We start from the raw sequence: 26,229 nt of genomic DNA, 5'->3' as shown, positions 1-26,229 counted from the left end.
TGCAGAGTTCAACAGCGACCTAAAAATATCTTATGTTAACCCCATTCTAAAGAAGGAGAACTTGTAAGTCTAACCCATCTATTTAAAGGCAAAAATCATATGGATCATTCCTACCTAATATATTGAAAAGGGAGCTTTTTGTCTGGCATATGGCTTCACTGAAAAGAATAAACTCCACACTGATAAACAGCCCAGTATTCAGATTTGGAAACAACATCTCTAACTTCAAGAATACTATATAGTCTGATGGAGCTACCACACTTTTCCTGCTCACCCTTTCATCAGCATTTGACAAGAACCTGTTGGTCTAAAGACTAAATGATACCGATTCCATGGCTAAACCACCACATGGAAAAAAGTCTGCTACAAAGATGCAGCCCACATTTTTACATATCCTCAGTTCTGCTCTTCACCATTCACATTTTGGGTAGGGGTCCTCTAAGCTCAAGTACCTCCCCTCTCCACTACAATATATTCCTTGTTCACACTTCTACACCTTCTTAGTTCCCTCGAGCGTATTTGCCACATTCATGTTGATAATAGATCATTTTAAAATTTAAAAAACCTTCAGAAATTAAAATCTCTGACAATGGCTTTTGACAATAGAGTTGTGGATGCTCAAAAACATTCTTAAAATGAAGTCATCCAAAACAGAAGTACTCACCTGTGGATCATAGCAAAATTATTTCCTTGTATCCATTTGTCCTCTGGAGATCGGACCAAACCATTGATACTGAAGGCAGTGAAGAGCTTCACTGTGATTATGAATTCCAGTCTTTTAGTCCATTCGGAAGTGCCCAGAGATGCTTATTATCTGAAGATTATCTCTTACTTAAGCCGTTATCTCAGGATTCAAAATTCAATAACTCTCGTGTTGTCCCACCCTGATTATGCTAGTAGGCTGTACACCAGACGCCCTTGACACCTAATCAGCAAGCTACAAAGAATTCAGCCAGAAAACTCCTTCTTGAGATTGGGCGAGGAAGGGATACCGTTTTAAGATAAACAAAACATGAATAAGAAATATTGATGTGTGCCACTGATTGAGGAAACAAATATTTTCACATAAGCAGCTAGAGGGTTTGTATTTAAAAGGCACTCTGTGTCAAAATGGTACTCACTACCTAGCAGTAGGCAGACTTACTTATTAATGGTGTACCTAATACTTTGATGTTTTTCCACTTTTCAAGCACAAGTTGAGGCAAACGTGCATAACTCTTTATCTAGAATATTTTATCATTTTATCAGTGTCTGAAAAAGTTACATTTGCTGTCTTGCTAGTATGGTTGGACTCGCTGCTTTTTCTTTAGTTTGTGAGCATGCTGTTTATCAATCTGAATTTCTTTAAAATATTTCATTTGAATTTAATGTGGTAAAGCAGAATGTTTGACAGGACTTTATCCATGACATCTACTATGACACGTTCAATGATAATGTCCTCTGGGAAAATTGTTGTGGAGAGCTGTGGGAAAGTTGTGTGCAAATCTGTTATGTGATTTGATAAGCATGTTTGAGCAGTGGGGATATTAATTGTTGGATCTCTGTATCTCTGCTGTGCCCATATATCATGCCCCACGTCTTTCCTTTCCAATCTGGATGAGGACTAAAAACACAACATTTAATTGTTATTTTACTTTGCATTTCTAAATTTGGGTTGATGAGAAAAAAGTCTTCTCCCCTTCTCCTCCACCCCCAGCAGTTTGAACTACTTAAATTAATATGATCCTTTTGTTACTGTTATCTCACTTGTGGCATGGGTAGATGACATGAAAAAATCCCTCTTATACACAAAGTATTGGTATGAGGGGAGGAAAAATAATTGTGCCTTTGTACGTGATATTAAATCTGCCTTATTTTTCTGTATGTAGTTGATTTATTGAGTTTTGAATTTGTCACTGACTTTCTTTAATTGTCAAGAATGACCAACTAGAGAAACTCCACTGGTTTTGCTGTTCATTTACGTTGTTCAGTTGAGCCTGAACTTTGAGGACCTGACACGGGAATCAATGGGCTTTACAGTAATACAGATAAGCAGAAGAGAAACATATGTCTTCTATTTTAACTAGTTCCCCCCAAAACAGCTATTTCAGTTGTCCATTGGTATGTGTTGGTATATTTTGCAGGATGTGGCCGACATCAGGAAGCAGTTTCCTTCACTTGCTGATGATATCAAGATTCCAGAATTCTTTAATGCTGATCAGTTCTTCTCCAGCGTCTTCCGGATCAGCTCCCCTGGGCTGCAGCTTTGGACACACTATGATGTAAGGGGAACAATTCACAAAGGTTTTTTTTTTTGTACAGGAGTATTTCACTGATTGCAGCAATTATTGCCTCTTGCTTGCAGGGATAAATAAGTTTCTTTTTAAAAAAGGATACTTTCATAATCTGTTGTTCATTCGCAAATACAAAACAAATGAGCAGTATTTAAACAAAACCTGGTAAAACAAATGTGCATTAGCTATTGGTAACCCATGTAAGATTCGGTTATATGACATCCTTAATTAACAGAGAAGAGTGTCTTTCAACAATTATTTTTTTTTTTTTTTAAATCATTAGCTGCCCTAACACTTACCAAATAATTCATACGTAATGTTCTAAAATCCAGTTTACTAATACCTCGCATTGTATCTAAAAAAAAACAAACTGGTAAGGCCCATCTTATGTCATATTCACTTAATATAGGATAATCAGCATATTTGCTCAACTGCATCAAGCTAGGCAATCCTGCTCAATTTCCATATTCAGGCAGCTATGGGCCTCGCCCAGATTGAATGCCATGATGCAGCAGGAAAACATTTAATGCCAGTTCTTGATGGCAGATTGCATTAGAACAACTCAATGGGATCGCTAGCATTCTCTTAAAATAACATTTTCCTGTTGTGTGTAGAGTATTTTCTTAACCCCAAATGCCTGCCCCATAATGGACTACTGAAACACACTTTGCCAAATAAATTGTTGTCATCCCTTTGAGGGGATTCATAACAAGCCTATTAGTATAGCTAAACACTGCCATGATAGATTTTTCAAATTAAAGTATTCTAGCTTCCCTTAGACGGCTCCGGTTTGTCCAACGATCAAAATTAACACCTAACTTTGAAAAAGCGCTGTAGTAGATACCTTACCATTCCTTAAAAAGTGTGCATAAGATCTTTTATTGGCTGAGCCAATGATCATAGTATAGGTTTTACCACGATTATCTCAGAGGTTAATATTGTCCGTAAAGATAGCAGAACTGTCCAAAAGCCATAGTATCCCAATTCCAGGACGGGCCATCAGGACTGCTACATCTGCATAGAGCAATGCTGAAATTGGAAGTGTGCCAATATGGGGTAGATTTTTGGACTTTTCCACCAAGTATTTGTCAATGTTATTTATTTAGAGCATGAAGAGGAGGGGAGCCAGAATGCATCCCTGCCTCACGTCTCTGCAAATCATAAATTCCTCAGTGCACTCACCATATCTTCCATAGCGAGTGCAAGCCAAGGCATCTGAGTAAAGCTCAAAAGGTTAACTGTTGACACTCGGGCTCCCCTATCTTCTCTAATTGCTCATACTTTAGAGTGACTGACACTATCTAAAGCACTTGTTAGGTCCATGAATGCCAGATATATGAACTCTTTGTTGCCCGAGTGTATTTGCTAATTAACAATTGTAAGGCAAAGCATTGTTTAATAGTACCAATTGCCATTTCGAAACCCATACTGAGCTTGACCTATAATACTGTGCTCTCCTGCCTTCTCTTCCAAAAGTGATAATATCATTCTACCAACTATTTTTAAAGTGGAGCCAAGTACAGAAATGGGACTAAAGCACCTAGGGCCAGATGTATCAAAGGATTTTACCCATGCTACGTCTATGGAAAAATGTCTTCGTACATATGGCCCCTAGGGTCTTGTCTATCACACTTATTTAAAATGGGGACTATCACTGATTGTTTCTATGTTTGATGTGGGCCTGTGCTGATAACAGGTTTTAATACATTAGTAAGTAGTGGGCCCACAAATCTGCCTTATTGATGAAATTGTCCAAAGGCACACTACCTGGGCCCTGAGCTTTCCCCCCACAACTGTTTTTAATGGCAGAGTTGACTTCCTCCAAACCACACTTGCTAAGTCCAGAGACTGTGTTGTCCACAGCTAACCTTGCACTGAATGAAGCAGCCACTGCATTAACTGTTGTGGTATGATAGATGGGGAAAATGTTCTACACGCTTATTGGGGGGAATTAATGTTTCTGTACTCCGGGCTGAAGGTTCCTTAAAAAGAGGAGAATTGATAACTTTCCAAAAGGGTGTATAGTCCTTCTTGTTGCTCGCTTCGCATAGTGCTACCCATGTCTCTTTTCTAATGGCCCTTTTCCTTTTTTGCCAAGGTGCTTTTATAAATGATCTACAACTTTTAACAAGATTCACATTTCTAGGGACAGCATTTAGTGCCTTTTTTAAAGCTTCATGAGCCCTTGAACATGCAGAATCAAACCAACCAAGTTGTTTGACATTACCTTTAGAGCGCCGTTTAATTAGAGCATCTTAGAATTTATTTGACAGAACCCCATAAAAATATATAATAAAACCTCCACTAGCTCTAAACATTTATCCAAGTTAACCTTGATTTCATTAACAACTGTGGAAATACATTTCTCTGAATCAATCATATGCCATTTAACAATTCCGTGCCCCCACCTCCAAACCTTGACAAGACCTAGTAGCTTTTCCCCCCCCATACCGCTAACTAGATGTTCAACTGATACTGTATTACAGTCTTCTCATGCCTAAAGGGGTAGCCTTAAATTTAGAAACCCATTGTATGTAGTAATGTAGTCTAAGTTATATTTACTAATTTTATTAATTATTGCGTCCCCATAAGCGTTGTGGGAGAAGTGAGTGGGGTCTTCCCCTACTAAGTTTGTTAAACCGCAGACCTCTTTAGCTGGGAGCCTACATGTGGGCAAATTAAAATCCCCTAGCCAAAGCACCTGAAGATCCCCCACATAGGGGTCAGTAACCCAGTTAAGGTCCTTTTCAAGGTCTACAATAACATTAACATTTGTGCCATCAAATATGTTATTATAGTATTTGATAATAATAAATTCCCTGCTATTGCTAAAAGGCAATAGGATGAATTGTGAAAGAGGAGAATTCATAAAATTATTTAACATCCTACCGGGAAAGGTGGTACAGATTATGACAGCTGAGCCTCCCTTCGCTCTGCCCCGTGAGGACTGATTGGCATCTGTGCAAATGAAGTAAAACAGTCTATATAAAAAGGGCTAAATGACCAAGGCTTCCGCACTCATAACATTTCATAATCAGGAATATAATTTAACCAATCAGCATGTTTGAGTTTAGATTTAACCGCTGCTACATTCCAGCACAATGCATAAGAGATACCATGGTGTAAACAGTCAGTGTCATAGGAAGGAATGATGTCATTAGTACCTAGGACTGGATTGCTGTGGGCTAGACTATATGCTAAGTAAGTATCCTTTTCCTCAAGTGGGTGGTGGGGTGTAGCTGTTGGCCTCTGTCAACGCTGATCGGTCAATAAGTTCAGAGTAGCAAAACAATTGGAATAGGATTAGAGTATCCAGACAGGGGTTAAATGGCCGATAGTGGCTGGTGCTGTGAGAGCCTACATACTCCAAGGGTTTATAACAAAGCAAACAAGAATCAACAAATCATTTAATACATTTGAAATTATATCCAAAAATGCAGTTCTTGCGTTTGCAATCAGCATGAATTACTGTTGAGTTAAGTACTCCTCTACATTCTCTATCACCCTAGCTGGATCTTCCCCACATAAGTTGAAATAGTGCAGAAATTGACCCTTGTGTCAATGCCATTAAAGAACCAGAGCAGCTTCTTTACTAATTCCATTGGCAGTGTCGATGATGAGGAGTTCAGATATTTTTTTTCTTTACTAATCAGTATTACAAAAGATTGCACCCATTTTAGGGTCATGTTGTTCATTCATTTTAAAATGTCTTCTTTGGCGGTCATTCTTTGGGAATGTATTATGTGTTTATTTTTGTTCCATTTGTTTATTTTATGCAAACACTGGATGATCATACTGCCTTCCAAAGCTGTTTGCATAAATAAATGGCTGCATGGTACTGTGAAGTCCCTGCTGGAACTAATTTGCTTTGAGGACTAGGTGCAAATTAAAAAAGGGAAGAAGTGGTTAATGGAAGAATTGACCAAATGTGTGCTCTATTAAGACCGATTTAGCCACAGTGAAGTCTGTTTATATATTTGTTTATCTTTATTAACTTTGTTACATTTTAATATGACTCCTGATATTATTAAGTGAAAACACTTAAATACTGCTTTAAAAATAATTTGGCAGTCAGATCTTAAGAGGGTACATCAGAAAATGCGTACAAATGAAAAACTTCACATACACAAAAAATTGAGAATGTCCTTCAAAAGAGAGAATGGTAAGTATGTTTTAAGATAATTACTTTGCTTTATTCGAGAGTACTGTATTTTTTAGTCAAGATTTTAAACCACATTTGATTGTCATGCCTTGTGTGTAGTGATATCACAAGCAGACAAAACATGAGACTTGGAGATCATCCAAATATCGGAGAGAAATTCAAACTTTGGTTTACTTCTCTTGCACGCAGACATGTGACTGACTATGCCCGACCTCTCTTGGCCTTTCAGAGACACTGGTCTATTAAGATCTATTTGTTCTCCCTGTAGTCTGTAATCTGAGTGAGCATCTTATCAGAGGAGAAAAGTCCGATCTTCTTGGTAAAGTATAAGTTAATTCAATTTGGCTGATGCTTGGTTTAATCCATGCGCCCCTTACTACTCATTTGTATAAACAGTAATATATGCATATGTAAAACAGTGGAAGCAGACGACACCAGATATCTTGGATAAATTATCTGTAAGTTAAGTTATGAGTTTCCTTGGTTTTGCTATGATAACTAGGGGTTCCATAAGAAGTCTACCATACTGTTTTGATAGCTTAGTGATTTATTCCATGACATAAACATTTTCAAAGTTCACCATTGCAGACAAAAAACTGTAGCTCACAATTATGTAACCTAGCACTTTCTCAATTATGTTGATTCCTATATTGTTTTACATTCAGTAATGTTGTGTAGTGGCACTCCAACAGTTAGTCATTAGAAAAGTCTTGCTGCAATTAGTGTTTTCAAGTACTCAGTCAGCACTCTAGCACAGCGTTTTGTTTTCACTCATGCCCTTTGAAGTGCTGTTTCTAACCACTAACTCCTGAAGCAGATTTTCAATGTCATATACTGATATAAAAGGCCAGTTTTCTGTCATAAACCCTATGCTTTGCAAAACCACAGGGTAAATGACTACAAAAGGGCTTTGCTTACTGTACAAAAGCTATTTTATAAGTCAGAAAGCAACTTAGCGCTCCTTTCAAATCGTAGGTAGGAGGGGTGTGAGAGGAGCATCCCCTTCCTATTTACTAATTTTAAAGGAATGTATTAAAAGCGTTGTGGCTGCATCTGTGGTCGTAAACCATTGATGTTCATTTTGGACACCTTTTCCTTGTGAATCATTTCTTTGTGAATCATGTTGGCGGCCTCTGGGAGAGCAGTTGGTGGTCATGATACCACTACATGCTCCCCTGATGTCCCCCTCCCCCCCCAAAAAAAATGTTTTTCAACAGCCCATGACCATTAAAGGCAATGATACTGCTAAAAAAATGTTTCTTGTTTCGGAAGGAAAATGCAGGATGAAAGTATGCTGTTCCTTGCAGGTCTCCATCCCTCCAACGACAGCCATTCACAGAGCACATGCTTAATTAATATTCATTCGATAGGACCTTTTTTGCGGCCTTTTGTGACTTGACAATTTGCAGTGCAATCTGTAAGTACATATGACGCATCTCAGATTACAGTCTCATTCGCAAACCAGTCGGTGTTCAAATTGTACATTCCTGTTTTGTGAATGGGAATGATACTTTGGGCCGAAGAGTTACAATAGTTATTGCAACATGTGTGTGATGTTGACATCACAAAGACAGGTAAGGTAGAGGACACCATACTCATTGGAGGTTTCCTTATTTTTCAGGTGATGGATAACTTGTTAATCCAAGTGACTGGGAGGAAGCGTGTTGTGCTGTATAGTCCGCGTGATGCACCATACTTGTATTTATCAGGTATGCATCTGTTTTGCTTCACTAATTACTAAGCTGAAACACTCATCCACTGACTAAAATCTCTGGAATGTGCTTTTTAGTCCAAAGAAGACATTTATTATTTCACTACGCAAGGTTCCTAAAAGGAGATTAGCATGCTGAAAGCACACGTTTAAAAATGGTCACAGCAAATGAAATGAAAAAATTTACAAATGATTCTCCACTGCTATATACACAGCAAATATACGTATCTATATTATTATGCAAAGCAAATAATGAATTAAAAAAATATGCATCACCATGAGAAAAGGGCATCACTGCTTCATCTCCCTCCTATTCAGCATCGGATTGTCAGATCCCAGAATCGATCGAGGAGAGAGAGAGATCAATTATCCTCACAGGAAAGATGGCACACTCCAGCGTCCTGGATGTGCCTGAGATCTGCAAACACTCTCTGTCCCCGGTCCACCTGGTCTCGGCCTCTTATACTTTGAACAAACAGGAGAGGAAAAGTCTAGAACATCCCTCTCCTTGCAGAAGTTTATTTATTAAAAAAATACTGATTGCTTTAGGCCTGCTTTGAAAATAACACGTCAGGACTTGGCCCCAATCCCCAGGGGCCAATTCAAAACAAGTCTGTTCCCTGCTGTCTGAGTACATTCCTATCAGCCTAAGCCCTTTGTTGGGAAAAACACAAAGAATTAATACAAGAGCACATTATACAATATGGAAAACTACTTGCAGCTTTTAACGTGGTAGTGGCTAATGCTAAAATAAAGTCAATAGGCAAAATGAATCTGGTGGTCACTAATGTGACAGTGTACTGCTAGGCAAAGTGCAGCGTGGAGTCAGTGGTCACAACTCACATATTACTACAGCATCTGACATCATTCACCACTCTAACCTGCAAAAGGGCTTATGTTTTCATTGGATACAGAGTCTTTGCTTCGGAGCAAGAACATATTAAAATGTATTGCCCAGAGCATTTTTAAAAAACAACCTGCATTTTTCTTTTAGTCAAGACCTGTTCTTTGACAGCCAAGCCAGAGGAAGAATTGAGGGCTGCCTAAACAGGCCATACGTCTTTCTATTCCTGCTCACATTTAACAGTTGGTGTCTGGCACATACTCCAAAAGACGGATACCCCTCTCTGAATCAATGTTACTCTCAAACCTGGATTTTCTGGCAGTATTTTCAGTTTTTCACATGCACACTGTACACTCATTTATATTCTTACAATCTCACTAGAAACTTTCTTATACTAATAATATCATCACATTAAATTTAAAACAATTTTTTATCCTATTTCTAATATTGTAATAGCCTAATCTTGGATACATTCATTTTTATCCAACTACTTCTCTAATAGTTGGATATGTTTCTGCTTTTAAAAAGTTTCCTAACAAATCAGTATACTCAATACATTCAACTGCCATATCCCTACGTCCTAATCTGTGATTTAGTATCCGAGGCTTTAAAATATGTTTCCTACTGTTAATATTATTAGTTCATGATACCATAAAACACACTTCAGTCCTCCTTCCCATTTAAAGTTGAGTTACAATTCTAGATCACTCCTTCTCTATTACTTCATTAAAGATGTGGTCTGAAACCATTACCTTATTTTATGTTAACCGGTCAGTAAACCTGATTCCTGCTTAGATTATTTTCTAAAAGTAATTTTTTTAAAAAAAGGGGTTTTTATGGTGAAATGGGGGAGGCTGGGCATAAGTCTTTTTGCCCCTAACCAGTCACCCATCTGGTTCTATACTTCATTTACATTAAGGGGCTCACCCCCTCGGGCTACTCAGAGGATTTTCAAAAGTTATCATTTTTGGTTACAATCTGCCTTATCACATTTTGTTCATGTGACTTTGCCACACGTATTTCAGTTTTATATCAGAGTTGTAGAATTCACAAAATACATTTGATGTATTCACATTTATAACATTTTCCCCAGACTATTTGGTATAATGTAGATTTCCCTAGTAACTTATGAAGGAAAGTCTTAATTTTATTAAAGACACGGAGGCGAGTATTATGCTTAAGTCTTTTCTTTATTCTTAATAGCAGCTGCAGTCAAGAATAAAACTACTGATCCCATAAGGCGAATGAAAGTAGTCAATGAGGTTCAAGAGGTAGTTCAAAGTAATGGACCAATCACTAACAATTCGCTCTAATAATACCTATCTTGACTGAGAACAGCCCTCTTTTCTTGTGCGAGGCTAATCAGTAACAAGCAATGGAATAATGAAACAACAAATACAAATAGCCAGGCAAAGCGCAAAAATTTCCTGTAGAATGAAAATAAGTCTCTTAACAAACTCCGGAAGGGTGTACTGATCCATCAACTGAGTGTTCGTGAAGGCAGGTGTAATAGCATACGAAGTAGCCGAAGAAACCAAGGAAGGATCTCTAAGAAGAGGTCTGTTGTGTCGATGTAGATGTTGGAAGGGAGGGTAACAAAATAACAGCGTTAGTATTTGTAGAGGCGGGATAATACTCGCCTTTGTGTCTTTAATAAAATTAAGACTTTCCTTCATAAGTTACTAGGAAAATCTACATTTTATGGCAAGACCAGAGGCTCCTATTATGCTATTTTAAAGCGTATCAGTCACATTTATAGAGACATGTTGAATTGGTTTACAATAGAAAACTTTAAAAACATTGTCCTCAGACCAGTCAGCCGACCTGAGAATATCCTCCAAGCGAGAACCGGCCCAAAAAGCTTTGGACGCCATGGCTACTCTAGCTGAAAGGGCACCAAAGGCAGAGTTATCAATGCCAGCCAGGGACATAACCCAGCGGACCCAGTGAGCCAATGTAGGAGAGGACACAGTTTTGAAAGGTTTTCTGAAAGAAATCAGGAGTTGGGTAGAGGAGGAATTTCTCAGACCGGCTGTCTGTTGTTCGTAAACTTTTAAGCATTGGCCTACACAAAGCTTAGGGTGATCAGGAAAAAAGGGATAGAAAACTGAAGAAAGATTAGTCTTAGTACGCCTAAACACATCAAACATAACGCCAGAGGGTGTAAAATGACAAGCTGTAACATCTTGAGCTCTAACATCAGATAAACGTTTGAAAGACACTAAACATAAAAGCATGGTGAGCTTAGCTGAAAGCTGTTTTAACAATAACCAAGAATTGTCTGGCCAAGAAACAAACAACTTTAGCACGGCATTAACATCCCATAACAAACTATATTTAGGTTTTGGGGGATTGGAAAATTTTACTCCCTTTAAAAGACAGCAGACCAAAGGATGCTCTCCAATTGGTTTTCCCTGGAAGAAAGAGTGTGGGGAAGAGATTGCGGATCTATACAGATTAATAGTGCGAAAAGATTTACCTTTGCAGGCTTCCGCCGCTAGGAAGTTAATAATCATCGTTACATTTGCTGTAAAGGGATCAACATGTTTTCCCACACACCAGCTATGCCAGAAAGACCAAGCTGATCTATATGCTTTCTTTGTTACTGGACCCCTTGCCAAGTCAATGAAGCTTGAAGCTTCTGCCAAAATAGAGACGCTAGGTTGGGATTCACCGATATTTTCCAGGCTGAAAGGGTGAGGACGTTCTGGAGTATCGGGTTGTGGTGGAGACCGTGGGGATTGGTTAAGAGATCTGGAAACGAGGGGATTAAAAACTGAGGTTCTATTGACAGTTCCAGGAGAGAGGGAAACCACACCTGGGAGTGCCAGAAGGGGACTATGAGCACTATGGAGGCTTGCTGACCTCTGACCTGCGCCAGTACTCTGGAAATCAAAATAAAGGGGGGAAAAGCGTAATTGAGGGAGGATGACCAGTCCTGAGAGAAAGCATTGAAGGCAAGAGCTAGAGGATCCGGATGCCAGCTGAAGAATTGCGGGAGCTGTGCTTTGAGACGTGATGCAAAAAGATCTATGTCAAAGGGACCCCATTTGTGGAGAATGTTGTTGAAAACCTGCGCATTGAGCATCCAGTCGCTGGAGTCTCAGAAGTGGTGAGAATACCAATCCGCTACAAAGTTGAGGTTGCCCGGCAAATACTCCGCTTGGAGACAGAACTCCCTTAACCCTTTTGCCAATTCCGGTAAAGGTTTGGATTTTGTGCCTCCTAAGCGGTTGATGTAACGAACCGCGGAAATGTTGTCCATTCTGAGAAGAACCGAACAGGAAATTCTGTCTCTTGTGAGGCTCCTGATTGCAAAGGAGCCGGCAAGCATCTCTAAACAGTTTATGTGCAGTTTTGACTCCTCTAGAGACTATGAGCCTCCAGTCGAGATTGGACCACACCGGGCTCCCCAACCCAGCAGACTTGCATCTGATTCTAATACAAGATCTGGGGTTGATGCGAAGATAGTCCTGACGTTCCAGGCATCCAAATGGTCTATCTACCATTGAAGTTCCGAGCGAGAGTCTTGGTCTAGAACTATGGAATCTGTATAGGCTAGCCCTCTTTGAAGATGATGAATTTTTAGTCTCTGCAATGCGTGGTAGTGAAGTGGACCTGGAAAGATAGCTTGGATTGAAGAAGAGAGGAGTCCTACGACTCTTGCCAGGGATCTGAGGGATAGCCGAGAGTTGCGTAGAATCAGAAGAATTTCTGACTTTATGAATTTGATCTTTGAAGATGGAAGAAGAAGAGTAGCTGAAACAGAGTCTACCAGGAAGCCTAAGAATTCCATCTTTTGGATCTGATCCAAGGAAGATTTTTCATAGTTTATAATAAAGCCTAGATCTGAAAGAAGAGTGCAAGCAAGGTGAACCGGAGACTGAAGAGAAGAGCGATTTTGATTCATGATCAGAATATCGTCCAAGTAGATAATTAATCTGATGCCTCGAGCTCTGAGTAAGGCCGCTACTGGTTTCATTAATTTTGTGAAGCCCCATGGAGCAGAAGACAGACCGAAAGTAAGGGAAGTAAAACTGAAAGTCTGACCGGGCCATTGGAATTGGAGACATTTCTGGGAATCTGGGTGTATGGGCACCGTAAGGTATGCGTCTTGAAGGTCTAACCTTACCATACAATCTCCCTGGAGCAAAGTATCCCTGAGATGTAGGATAGTTTCCATCTTGAAGTGACGATAAAGTACAAACTGGTTAAATTGTCTTAGATTGATAACCGGGCGCATCTTTTTGTTTTTCTGGACTAGAAAAACTGAGCTGAGGAAACCTGAAGGATCTAGAGAACAAGGGGTTATTGCCTGTTTTTGTAGAAGAGATTGAATTTCTGAAGAAATTAAGTCTGTCATTTGAAGAGAGAACTGAGGGGGGGAAGGAAAACTTGTTTGAAAAGGCTCTGAAAAGAGTTATATAACATATCCTTGAACAGTATTTAGAACCCAGGGATCTACTGTGAGTTCCCTCCATTTTGACAGGCATAGAGAAATACGACCTGCTAGAATAGGTGAAAGAAAATGCTGACTTATCGGCTTGCGTAGAGAATCTGGAGTTACGGTTTCCCTTGTTTCTGAAGCCCCTGCTCCTTTGGGGGGTAGAATTGCGTTCTGTAATCCTGGGTTTAGTTATTACTGTAGAAACCGCGGGAACCTTGATTGGCATAGGAACGGCCGGCGAAGCGGTTCCTGCCTCTGCCGGCCCCGGCAAAAACACGTGTTGAAAACCTCTTTTTTAGGGATTGTTTTGCTTTGTCAAGGGATGAGAAAGTTGCAACATACTTGCTCAACTCCTTTAATAAAAGAGTCTCCGAAAAGCAGACCCTTTGCCTTGACACCGGGATCTGATCCGGCAAGGTTGACCAGCTTGGGATCAAGTTTAAGAAGGAGACCCTTCTTGCGTTCATGTGTGATGGAGGAATTCGCATTCCCCAGCAAACAAACCGCCCGTTGGGCCCACAAGGAAAGTTCAACAGGGTCAATAGAAGCATGTTCTAGTCGGGCAGTTTCTGCCAAATCAAAAATGCGAGTTAGGGGTCCTACTATATCCAATAGCTTATCTTGGCAAGAACACCAATCTTTGTCGACTCCTTTCCGCGGGTCTTTCCTGTATTTAGTGAAGAGGGTGATCAGGGAAGCATCAATTGTAGGAGTTGCCGTGATTTTGGAAGAAAGGGCAGGGCAAGGACATTTGGATTTGAGTTTCGCCCGAACCTGTTTATCCAAGGGGGTGCGTAATCTGGCTGTCACATATTCTGCTACATTATCAGTGGGAAACCACTCTGTAGAATTTGGATGTTGGATGTTACTTGGATCAAACATAGGCACCCCTTGAGCATCCAGTATTGTGCAAGACCCTGCAAAGTCTTGGGACCCAACTTTAAGTTTTTTGTGAGGAGGAGGGGAGAGAATATCTCCAACGTCCTTGTCGGAAACATCCGAATCCGTGTTAGGGTCCTGCACTTCGTCGTCCATGTCTAGAATTTTAGATATAGAGATAGGGGAAGATATATGTTTGGATTTTACCATGCATTTTTTAGAAGATTTAGCAATTAACCCCTCCTTAAGAAGAGGCCTTTGAGGAGCCACGTCCTCTGCCGCATGTGAACCTTTGTCACTAACCAATAGCGTTGTTTTAGTATTTTTAGATGGAATAGGACGCTTTCTGCATTACCCCGCAGATTGGGCCAGCATGGTTTTAGACACTAAATTGATGGCTGAATTCTCCAATTTTTTTGAAAATTTTTGCCATGAAGCTGAAATAGCTTGCTCCACAGATAACTGAATAAAGTCATTAAGATTCTCTTTAAGGACGTCTTCCTCCTCCTCCTGTGTTAAATGTGAATGAGAAGAGCTGTCCATGGTGAGAGTAGAAGGTTAAGAAGGGTAAAAATGATAGAGGGAGGAAGGGGTTAAACTTCTCACAGAAGTGAGAGCAAGCAGGTGGGCTCCGCTTCTGGGCGGAACGAAATGCGTGTAAACGAGGAAGCCGGGAGCCCTCACAGAGACGAGGAGTCCGGCGCTGCGAGGAATAAAGCAGCAAAAGGGTCCGACGAGAAAAAACTGTAAGCGTTTTGTCGTGCGTGTGTTTCCTCTCTCAGCGAGCAGCAGAATACAGCTACCGCGCGCTGAGGAGAAAAAACGCCCTTCAGCAGCAGTTAGTGAGCGGCGCGCAACGCGAATGAAAGGAACGGAATGCGGCTACAAGCCGACTGTCTATAAAGCGACTTAGAATAAAGGCATAATATATACAGTATAACAAAGCAAACAAGAGTGCATACACTAAATACAGTAGACATTCGTAATGCTAAGTGAATATTAGAGGGAAAAAATACTTATCTTGACTGCGAGCAGCAAGAAAAGAGGGCTGTTCTTAGTCAAGATAGGTATTATTAGAGCGAACTCTTAGTGATTGGTCCATTGCTTTGAACTACCTCTTGATCCTCATTGGCTACTTTCGTTCGCCTTATGGGATCGGTAGTTTTATTCTTGACTGCAGCTGCTATTAAAAATAAAGAAAAGACTTAAGCATAATAGGAGCCTCCGGTCTTGCCATAAAATTCAACGCAATGGCTGCTCTTACTGCTGATACATTAAAAACAACGTTCACACGAGTGAAGTTCATGGTGCACATTTTTATACAATCATTAACTTTAGTAAGCTATTCTGGGGAGGCTCCAAATGTTTTACGGAGCTAGAAGTCCAACGCTTCATTTCAATAACAACTGGTAGTCACTAGAATCATGTCATCTACTTTTAAGCTTCCGGTTGGTATCTGACCCCCTAATTTTTAATAAAATGCTACTGTATTCTTGCCTTCTGCCTCCCATTTTTCTTTCCTTCTTTTTGTTTACTTTAAGACTCTGGGCACTTTACCACTGCTAATCAGCACTAAAGTGCATGTGCTCTCTCCCCTAAAACATGGTATGATTGGCTCACACCTGTTTGGCATATTTGGGCTTTTTTCACTACTGTGAGGGCTGCTTCTCTCATAAATTAGCATTGGTAATCCCCTTATATACCTTAAAGTGGTAATTTCAGATCTGAAAGGCGTAGCATTTGCATTTTTTGGATAGTAGTTAAAAATCCTGCTTACTGGTGTAGTTGGATTTTGACTTACTATTTCAGAAAGGCCACTTTCAGAAAGAGGGCATTTCTCTGTCCTTATAACTCCATGTGTTATGCAGCGTGACTCCAATCTGTAGGTAAGGCAGAGTGACAGCTATACTTTGTGCATACTTTCCAGAGAGCCACATCACAGGAGAGGCTGGGTGTGACAGGAGAGGCATCTGCATACTGATAGTCTTCCTGGGCTGGAAGAGGGAGAAGTTGTTCACACCTTACATGTCTACATGTCAATAGGTTGTGTCCTGCCCTTGCACAAAGGGTTGATTTACCCCCCACTGATGTCTGGATCCAGGGCTGGGTTGAAAGCGGATGTGTTACACTTGGAAGGGTTCCTTTGAAGTCACCCCTTACATCAAAGATTTTTTTTTTAGTATAAGTGCAAGGGCTATGACTGCATGTTTTAAGATTTTAAGAGAACGTTTGGATCTGGAACTGAACTTCTGTCAGAAGGACTGCTGCGCTGCTTAAATGACTCATTTGGAGTGCTTTTTTGCTTGTTGCCTTGCTTTCTGCTGGGCTGCTTAAAGGACTAAACTGGACTGCATTTCTGCTTGTTGCCCTGCTGCCTGTTGCTCCCTGACTCTGGTCTGACCAGACATTGTGTGGGACTTGTAACCAGACGCTGATGGGTCTACAAATAGCATATAGCCAGGGGACTACTGTGCTACCAGGAGAAAACGCCATCCCTTCCAACTGCTTTATTGTGCTGGCTTGCTGAGCTAAATGAGGGACTGACACTTTGCCATTTATGGGGGATGACCTGGTGTCGTGCCTGCTCCCTGCTTGTGCCCTACCAGTGCGCTCCTAGGGCTGTTGGACTGCCCCCAAGCACCTCTGTCGTGGACCCTACTCCCTGTGAGTCTGGCAGCAGCGTGTCCTAGCTCTGATTAGCTGCCATTTGTGTTTCAACCAGCGCGTGGTCCACATTTTCCTTGCGTCCCCATAAACACACCTTGACTTCTGGGCTGTTCACCAGCTGCATGCCTGGGCTCTCTGCACATCGCTGGAGGCTGCGACCTCAGAATGAATTCCCTTTGTCTGTGTGTAAGTCACTTGTAAAAAAGTATACCATATACCCAGGGCCTGTAAATTAAATGCTACTAGTGGACCTGCAGTGCTGATTGTGCCACCCACAGAAGTAGCCTTTCAAACCTGTCTCAGGCCTGCCACTGCAGTTTACTGCCAGCTTAACTTGGCATTTCAAAGTACTTGCCTGGGCCTAAACACCCTTTTTACTACACCTAAGTCACCACTAAGGTAGGCCCTTGATAGCTCTTCGGACATGGTGCTGTGTATGCCAAAGGTGGGACATGTACTTTTATGTTTCACATTTCCTAGTAGTGACAAACAGCCTTTTTAGTTTTGCACCATGGTGACAGCTGCTTCTCTCATAGGTTACCTTATATATATTTAAGTGGTAATTTCTTATCTGCAAGGAGTAGTGTTGGCATGTTTGGTATGTTTGGAATGGTAGTTAAAAATCCTGCTTACTGGTGTAGTTGGATTTTGATTTACTATTTCAGAAATGCCACTTTTAGAAAGTGGGTATATCTCTGTGCTTGTAACTCCATGTGTTTTGCAGCCTGACTCCAATCCACGTCTAGGGCAGAGTAACAGCTACACTTTGTGCATACTTTTCATACCGCCACAACACAGGAGGGCTGACCTGCTGCCTGCCACTTGCTGGGCTAAAAGAAGGACTGCCCCTTTGCCATTTATAAGGGATGAGCTGGCCTGCTCCCTGCTTGTGCCCTACCAGTGCGCTCCTACAGCTGTTGGACTGCTCCCAACCACCTCTTCCGTGGACTGTACTTCCTGTGAATCCAACAGCAGCGTACTCTAGCTGTGATTTGCTACCCATCTTGTTTCAACCAGTGCCTGGAGAATTATTTCCTTACTTCCCGATAAAAGGCCTCGATTTCTGAGCTATTGCACATAATTTAAGGCTGCTACAAAGGCATTCAGCCTCTGAAGGAATTCCCCTGGTCTTTGCAGCCTCCCCACTCTTGTATTGCTGTAGTAGCCAGGGGGCCATCAAGGAGTCGAATCTGAGGGATTGCGTTGCAGATCAACGCGGTGCCGGCCTACCTGCTGAGAGGGGAAGAAGGTCACTGCAGCCTCAGCTGTTCCCTGCTTCGGCACGCCAGTACCTGGGATGGTGCTTAGCCCACATCAAGAATTCCCGCCCCGTGCACCAGAGTTAGGAGAAAGGTACGGAATGGCTACAGGTGCACTGCATGCTCACAGGCAGCTGCGTTTCAGTACTCCGGACGCAGTGGGGGTATCCAGCAACGTCTCCTCATCGATTGCTACAGTGTGTGTGGTCCCCATTCCCCCTCACCCTCCGTTGGGCCGTACCTGGGGGCCCTGACACTTGCTGATGGTGGTCTTGCAAGGCAAGTCCTCAATGGAGACCCCCACTCAGGATCAGATCAGTGAGGAACGCATTACCAAATTGCATGTAGTAGGCACACGGCTTTCCCTGCTGCTTACAATACTTTATAAAATTAGCATATAATGTATAGTAGGAGGCGCAAGGTCGCCTCAGGTCTGTACCGTAACCTCACAGAAAGGAGCGCAAGGCTCTCTGTGTCCTTGTGGGCTTACCGTTATTGTGGTGCTCATGGTGACACAGAGCGTTATCATGTTCCATGTGTGTCTTGTCTAGTGGGTTACACTTCATGCTCTAAATAACCCTGGATCATGTGATGTATGTTATTTTGACCTTGCATTATTTAGGATACTATACAAGTGACTGCAGTACATACACAATACTTATGATTCATGTCATTTTGATCTTGTTATGTGTACAATATAGTTTATTTGTACATATTTCTGTGTAGCGTTTCTTTTCTGGTGTATTCACTGTGTAATTAGTGTGAGTGTGTTGTGCAAACAGTTTACATATTGCCTCTGGGGATAAGCCTGACTGCTCTACGCCAAGCTACCAGGGTTTTGGTGTGTAACCTACTTACCCTGACTAGAGTGGTGGGTTCTGCCTGCCTAAGGTGCATGCCCTAGCCAACCAGAAACCCAATTTCTAACAATAACATAAAGCTTGCCCTGCAGTTTTATCCAGGTCTTTATTAGATTTACCATTTCCTGAATTGGTAAGCCAATGTTTCCTATTCTTTCTTATTTTATTAGTATTTAGTATCTCGCTCACATGAACTTTTATAACATCTCTATGTACTGCTTTTTTTCTCAAGATTAAGTCTACGATCTCCTTTTAAAATTCTATTGTTTGTATGTATGTATGTAATTTATGTAAGTGGATTTATAAAGCGCATTCCGGCTCAAACGAGCATCAACGTGCTAATCAAAGGTGAGAGGAAGAAAACAGAAACACGGTGCCTCCATGAAGAAAAAAGAGGCCAGGAAAACGGGTCAGAAATTAGTGCGGGAAAAGTCGAGTTTTAATCAGTTTTCGGAAGCTCAAATAATTAGATTCCTTCCTGATATGGATGGGGAGAGCATTCCAATGTCTAGCTGCGGCTGCAGTGAAGGCTTTGTCCCCCCACTTGAGCCTCCTCTTCCCAGTTCTCGTCCACTGGTATAATAAGCTGAGTAACATCAGCATAGGACGTCGGCATAAATCTGAACGACCGTACTAGGTTGGCCAGGGGTGCCATATAAATATTAAACAGGGTAGGACTCAAAGAGGAGCCCTGAGGAACCCCACAAGTTAGAAGATTGGCCGCAGATCTAAAGTCACGTTAGCTGACTGAAGTACATCTATCAGTCAGAAATGACTCCAGCATCGTCAGTGCTCGGTCTCTGATGCCCGCCTGATAGTTAGTAAAGTGTTAATAAAATTTTGGGTGAGATGGTGTCAAAAGCCGCTGATAGATCTAGTAAAATCAAAATAGCCCCTTGTCCACCATCCACCATCCACCATCCTTCATATAGAATCCGAAGATGTAATGAGAGCGGATTCGCGACTGTGAAATTTTCTAAAACCATGTTGCGAAGGGTCTAATACACCCTTTGCCGTTAGAAAAGCCATTAACTCCTTATTAATGTGCTTTTCGCAGATTTTAGCCAAAAAGGGGAGGAGAGCAATGGGGTGCAAATTGCTTAAGTCCAGGTGGTCACCGTTTGCCTTTTTCTTCAAAGGGGTGACCGTTGTTTCCTTCCAGGAGGCAGGATAACTTCCTGATGATAAAACCTCCTGAAGAATGGGGGCTATTGCACGAGTGAAAATTTCAGGGGCTAGTTGAAAGATGGACGGGGACACGGGTCTAGAGGGGAACCTGACTTAATCTCAACAATTAGCTTTTGGATGCAATCTTGTGAGGGAAATGAAAAATGGGATAGAATCATGTTGCTGGTGTTTGGTTCTACATCAGACATAGTGCCTGGTCTACATCTGTCAAGATAGACTGGTTCTTAATCTCCCCATGAGGGATAAAGTTTGAATAAATATTTAGAATTTTGTTTTTAAAGTGTGTGGCAACTTTGTCACAGAAAGTTTGGGAAATTTCCAATTCAGGTGTATTAGGGGAAGAGGATAGAGCCTTGACCACTTTAAAGAGCTCTCTGGGTACATTAGAAGCTTCCTTGATTTTAGAAGTATAAAAATCTGATTTGGCTTTGAAGAATGCAATTTTATGTTTTAAGTGCTATCTTCACTTTATCTTTTTCCACAGGGGACAGGTTATGCTTCCAATGCCGTTCCCGCAAACGGTATTTCCTCTGGAGAAGTTTAAGCTCCTTGGTATACCACGATTGACTTGGTTTGTTAATTTTGCGATTCAATGTGATTTGTGAGGCTCCTTAGCATAGGAGAAATCAGTGGTTTCAGCTGTATATAAAAGAGACAAATACATTCTTCCACTCAACTTTGGCACATCCCAAAAACTACAACAGTCATGGGATTCAAAAGCAGTGAGGTATTATGGCCCTCAACAACTTCTCCGTCAAATACTTCTCCGTATTCTGTCGGTTTCTGTTTTATTGCCGCAGTTAACCTTTGGCGACACAAACTTCTCACGCTTAATCTTATCTAAAGCAGTGCTTTATCCAGTGATTTAAAAGCCCATGGAAAAGTCAAGGCATAAGGAGGGTAGGAGGCAGGGAAAGAAGGAGACAGAGAGATAGCAAGACAAAGAGAGAGACCACTACAGAAGAGAAATAAATGTTTACATGTAATTTAATGATTGACATTCAGAGACATTGCAAGATTGTTCGTAGCATGATATCTGCCTACAGAGGGATTTATAATGGAACCTTAAGAGACCAAGAGAAGTGAGGGGAAGTACTGTAAAAGCTTTGACAAAAGCCAGTGATGGTCATAGTAAGAATATATGAGCCTATATCCAACATAGGAATAGCAACCAGAAGTTAGACCCAGGGGCAATCCAAAAAGGCATGCATATCAGTCATTGAGCAATTAGTTGAGGTAGGGAGGGAGCCCAGAAGGCACCAAATTTGCCCCAATTCCTATTTGGCACTTTGTCAAAGGGTCATTATTTGTACCCATCTCCTTGTGACAAGCTTCACAAGTTAAGACTTGTTAAGTCTGTGTGTTTCAAGTCCTTTTTCACAGTGTCAGCTGATGCAGCTTCCTCACATTCAGTGCGACCAGCAGCCTGGGAAGTGTCCATTGCAGACATCTCTTAAGATTCCAGGAACATTTCCATTTCTTCAGGATCATATCTTTCCTTGTTCTTCCCATCAAGATTAACAAGCGTGGTAGCTGGACCAAGGAGAGCATAGCACATGCCCCCATTTTTGGAACAGTGTGTCGACTGCCAGGAATTTCCAGTGCTTTACATTAGATTCCTAAAGGGAGTGAGCTTAGAAATATATCTTATGGTTTTTGTTTAGGAATGTGCCATTCTCTTTGTTGACATGGTTGCCTGCCTCCATTGTTGGTGTCTAAGGAAACAGGCGATGACCAGTTTACCAGGAAAACATTTTGGTAGGTGCCTGCAGCAAATTGTGAGTGTCCTTTAAAATACCAGAGGTAGAATGAAGCCCTGGCCCTACGGGTTCAGGTAGGAAAGTCACAAAGAAGGACATCATGACGCTCTACTTTTCATTTTTGAGGATATTTGAAAATCTGATGCTATCATAACCACCTGTGCCCACCAAGGCCACATTCTTGCTATGTCTACAGTTTTGACCATAGTTTGGTATCTCATACATTTGATTCAGTTGATCTTTCACTGCTCCGAGCCTCCTTTCTGCTGCATCCATCTTGGACTGGAGGTAACATCAGTATTTCACTTCAACAACTGTAATAGAACTATCATCCATCATTAATTAACTATTTTGATGAGTATTCTCATCAGGGGCTCCAGTGGCACTTAGTGGGTGCAGGGCTGACTGACCCACATTTGACTAGCCTGCAACTGCTTCACTGAACAGCAGTAGAACAATATTTTTGTGGATGTGCTTCCATACCAGAAGGTAAATGACAGAATTTAAAAGTTGGAGTAGGTTCAAGGAGAAGCTCCAGTGGGAGTCCAACACCCAGGGCCTCATTACGATCCTGGCGGTCATTAGACCGCCAGGGCCACAGGTGGCGGTCCAACTACCATATTAGGACCATGGCGAAAGTGCCGCAGTCCGACCACTGGCACTGTCACATCGCTGCTAGCCAACGGCGTGGCAGTGTTGGATATCGTAATCCACCAGGGCATTGCTGCCCTCTGGATTACGAGTCCCATCTCTACAGTAATGCATGGCAGTCCACCTCCCATCAGCCCAGCAGGAAACTCGTATTAGGGCCAGTGGGCAGAAAACCTCTGCTGCCCGACAAACTCGTAATGAGGCCCTCAGTGTCTTATTCTGGCTATCTACTGGACAATAACGAAAGAAACATGCAGAGAGTCAAGACAACAAGTTTGTAAATACTAAATCATGTCTACCTTTAAACAAGAACAAGAGGAAAGTATATCCCCTATCATGTCCTCCCTAATGTATGGCACAAAAAATCAAGCAAACCACTATTGAACCTTTAGATCATAAGTCAGTGGGATATTTGAAAGTCCCTTCACTAAAGGGACCCTCGCCCACCTATAACGGCATGCTTCTTCATCGGGCACCATCCTGATCTAATTCTGCCAGGGTGGGCACTACCTCTTAGAGGCAGCACTTGAAATTCTGTGTAGGGAATATGAAATATACCATTTTCTCAAGAATAGACCTAAGTTTGATTATTTTCAGGTTCCTTGGTCAAGATTAAAAGATGTATGGCATTCAATTCACCCCACGTCCTGTAACTGTCAAAGGGAGTTCCAAATATCCCACTGACCTCTGATCTCAGGGTTTTCTATTTGTTCACTAGATTTCTTGTGTGTTTTGTACCTTTAAACAGTACAATTCAGCAGGCATTGGAGAAATCTTCCCTGTAGGCACAACCAGCAGCCATGCCAATGGAAAACTGTGCTTGCTGGCCTGTACGTTTAACTATGATTGTACATTGGTGAGAGAGTGTGCCAGCCCGCTTGCAAAGTAGTCACAAGCAAAGGCAGGTTAGGGTCTGCATCCACTGGCAGACAAGGTGCAAACAGTAAAATAAGACAGCAGCGCAGTCAGAAAGAAGTCGGAGGACCAGAAGTACAAGAAGCTAACCAGGTTCTCATCATAAGGAGCTCAGTCTGATATTGATTTGTCTGGTAGCAGCCTGCATAGTAGATTTAAGATAATGGAATATTAGTTGATGGGGTAGTCACCACAGTCCTTAATGAGGTGAACCACTAAAGTCATTAAATTAAATTGAGCTCATCTCCCAGGTAGGTGTGGCACAGAACAGACAGGCTTATTTTAGAGGCAATGTGTACAATATTTGGTTGCAACTAATAAGTAATAAAGTTGAAATGCAAAACAATAAAAAACACAAATGAAATTAGAAATATAGAGTAAAATTTAATAAACAAAATTACACAAAAATTCAATAAGGGGAATTGGAATTTAACCCCTTCGGTGCCAAGCCTTTTCCCCCTCCTGTGCCAGGCCTTTTTTTGGCTATTTGGAATAGTTTTCGCTTAGGCCCTCATAACTTTTTGTCCACATAAGCTACCCACGCCAAATTTGAGTTCTTTTTTTCCAACATCCTGGGGATTCTAGAGGTACCCAGCCTTTGTGGGTTCCCCTGAAGGAGGTCAAGAAATTAGCCAAAATACAGTGAAAATTTTGTTTAAAAAAAAAAAAAGAAAATGGGAAAAAAGGGCTGCAGAAGAAGGCTTGTGGTTTTTTTCCCCTGAAAATGGCATCAACAAAGGGTTTGCGGGCTAAAATCACTAGCTTCCCAGCTTTCAGGAACAGGCAGACGTGAATCAGAAAACCCAATTTTTCAACACAATTTTGGCAATTTACTGGGACATACCCCATTTTTACGATTTTTTGTGCTTTTAGCCTCCTTCCAGTCAGTGACAGAAATGGGTGTGAAATGAATGCTGGATCCCATAAACCTAAACATTTCTGAAAAGTAGACAAAATTCTCAATTCAGCAATGGGTAATTTGTGTAGATCCTACAAGAGTTTCCTGCAGAAAATAACAACTGAAATAAAAAAATATTGAAATTGAGGTGAAAAAAACAGCAATTTTTCTCTACGTTTTACTCTGTAACTTTTTCCTGCAATGGCAGATTTTTGAAAGCAATATACTGATAAGTCTGCAGGACTCTTGTGGTTGCGGGGATATATAGGGCTTGTAGGTTCATCATGAACCCTAGGCACCCAGAGCCAATAAATGAGCTGCACCTTGCAGTGGGTTTTCATTCTATACCGGGTATACAGCAATTTATTTGCTAAAATATAGAGATTCAAAAATAGGTATCAAGAAAACTTTTGTATTTCCAAAATGGGCACACAATAAGGTGTTGAGGAGCAGTGGTTATTTGCACATCTCTGAATTCTGGGGTGCCCATACTAGCATGTGAATTACAGGGCATTTCTCAAATAGACGTCTTTTTTACACACTGTCTTATATTTGGAAGGACAAAATGTAGAGAAAGACAAGGGGCAATAACACTTGTTTTGCTATTCTATGTCCCCCCAAGTCTCCCGATAAAAATGGTACCTCACTTGTGTGGGTAGGCCTAGTGCCCGCGACAGGAAATGCCCCAAAACACAACGTGGACACATCACATTTTTCTACAGAAAACAGAGGTGTTTTTTGCAAAGTGCCTACCCGTGGATTTTGGCCTCTACCTCAGCCGCCACCTGGGAAAACCTACCAAACCTATGCATTTTTTTAAAACTAGAGACCTAGGGGAATCCAAGATGGGGTGACTTGTGGGGCTCTCACCAGGTTCTGTTACCCAGAATCCTTTGCAAACCTCAAAATGTGGCTAACAAAATACTTTTTCCTCACATTTCGGTGACAGAAAGTTCTAGAATCTGAGAGGAGACACAAATTTCCTTCCACCCAGCGTTCCCCCAAGTCTCCCGATAAAAATGGTACCTCACTTGTGTGGGTAGGCCTTGTGCCTGCAACAGGAAGTGCCCCAAAACACAAAGTGGACACATCGAAATTAGCAAATAGAAAACTACCTGTTTTTGCGGGGGCGCCTGCGTTTTTGGTCCTGGGCTCAGCAGCCATCTAGGGAAACCTACCAAACAAATAAGTTACTTACCTTCGGTAACGCTTTTTCTGGTGGATACATTAACTACCTGTGGATTCCTCACCTAAAGAATTCTCCCCCACACGCCAGCTTCGACGGAAATTTTCTATTCTAGCTCTGCACGACGCGACGCCGTATGACGTCATCCAGGCAATAAGAAGCCCTCGTCGACGTGCAGACGTCAGTTATCACCATTTTTTACGAGCCTTTGAGGCGAACAGGTGAACATTGACCTTGAAGAGAACATAATCACATCAAGTGAAGTGAAAACGCAACATTTATTACAATAAAAATAAAAAGAAACTAACAGCAATAACTCTTCCATATGGAAACAAACATGTCATTCAAGTTCAATCATGTTTCCTTGAATTATATAAATCAGAGAAAGAAATACATATATACATGCCATAACTATATACATGATCCAAGTATATACAAATATACAAGACAACGGTGCTCACCCACTGATTTCGTGGTAGGACCAGCCAGGCAACGGGGAGGCGGGTGGGACCGTGAGGAATCCACAGGT

General features: G+C 41.5%; 1 protein-coding gene across 1 annotated transcript in view; it reads left to right on the top strand.

Moving 5' to 3' along the window:
• TYW5 (tRNA-yW synthesizing protein 5) overlaps window positions 1-26,229 on the top strand; it is a 123,189-nt gene that overhangs the window by 72,598 nt on the left and 24,362 nt on the right. The window contains exons 5-6 of the mRNA XM_069225769.1: window positions 2,124-2,261; window positions 8,057-8,144. Of these exons, the coding sequence (XP_069081870.1) occupies window positions 2,124-2,261; window positions 8,057-8,144 (226 nt within the window). The remainder of the gene's footprint in view (window positions 1-2,123; window positions 2,262-8,056; window positions 8,145-26,229) is intronic.

The sequence above is a fragment of the Pleurodeles waltl genome, chromosome 3_1, assembly GCF_031143425.1.
Source record: "Pleurodeles waltl isolate 20211129_DDA chromosome 3_1, aPleWal1.hap1.20221129, whole genome shotgun sequence".
Lineage (NCBI taxonomy): Eukaryota > Metazoa > Chordata > Amphibia > Caudata > Salamandridae > Pleurodeles > Pleurodeles waltl.
Note: the sequence above shows the minus strand (reverse complement) of the source record. Positions and strands in the feature narration are given on the sequence as shown.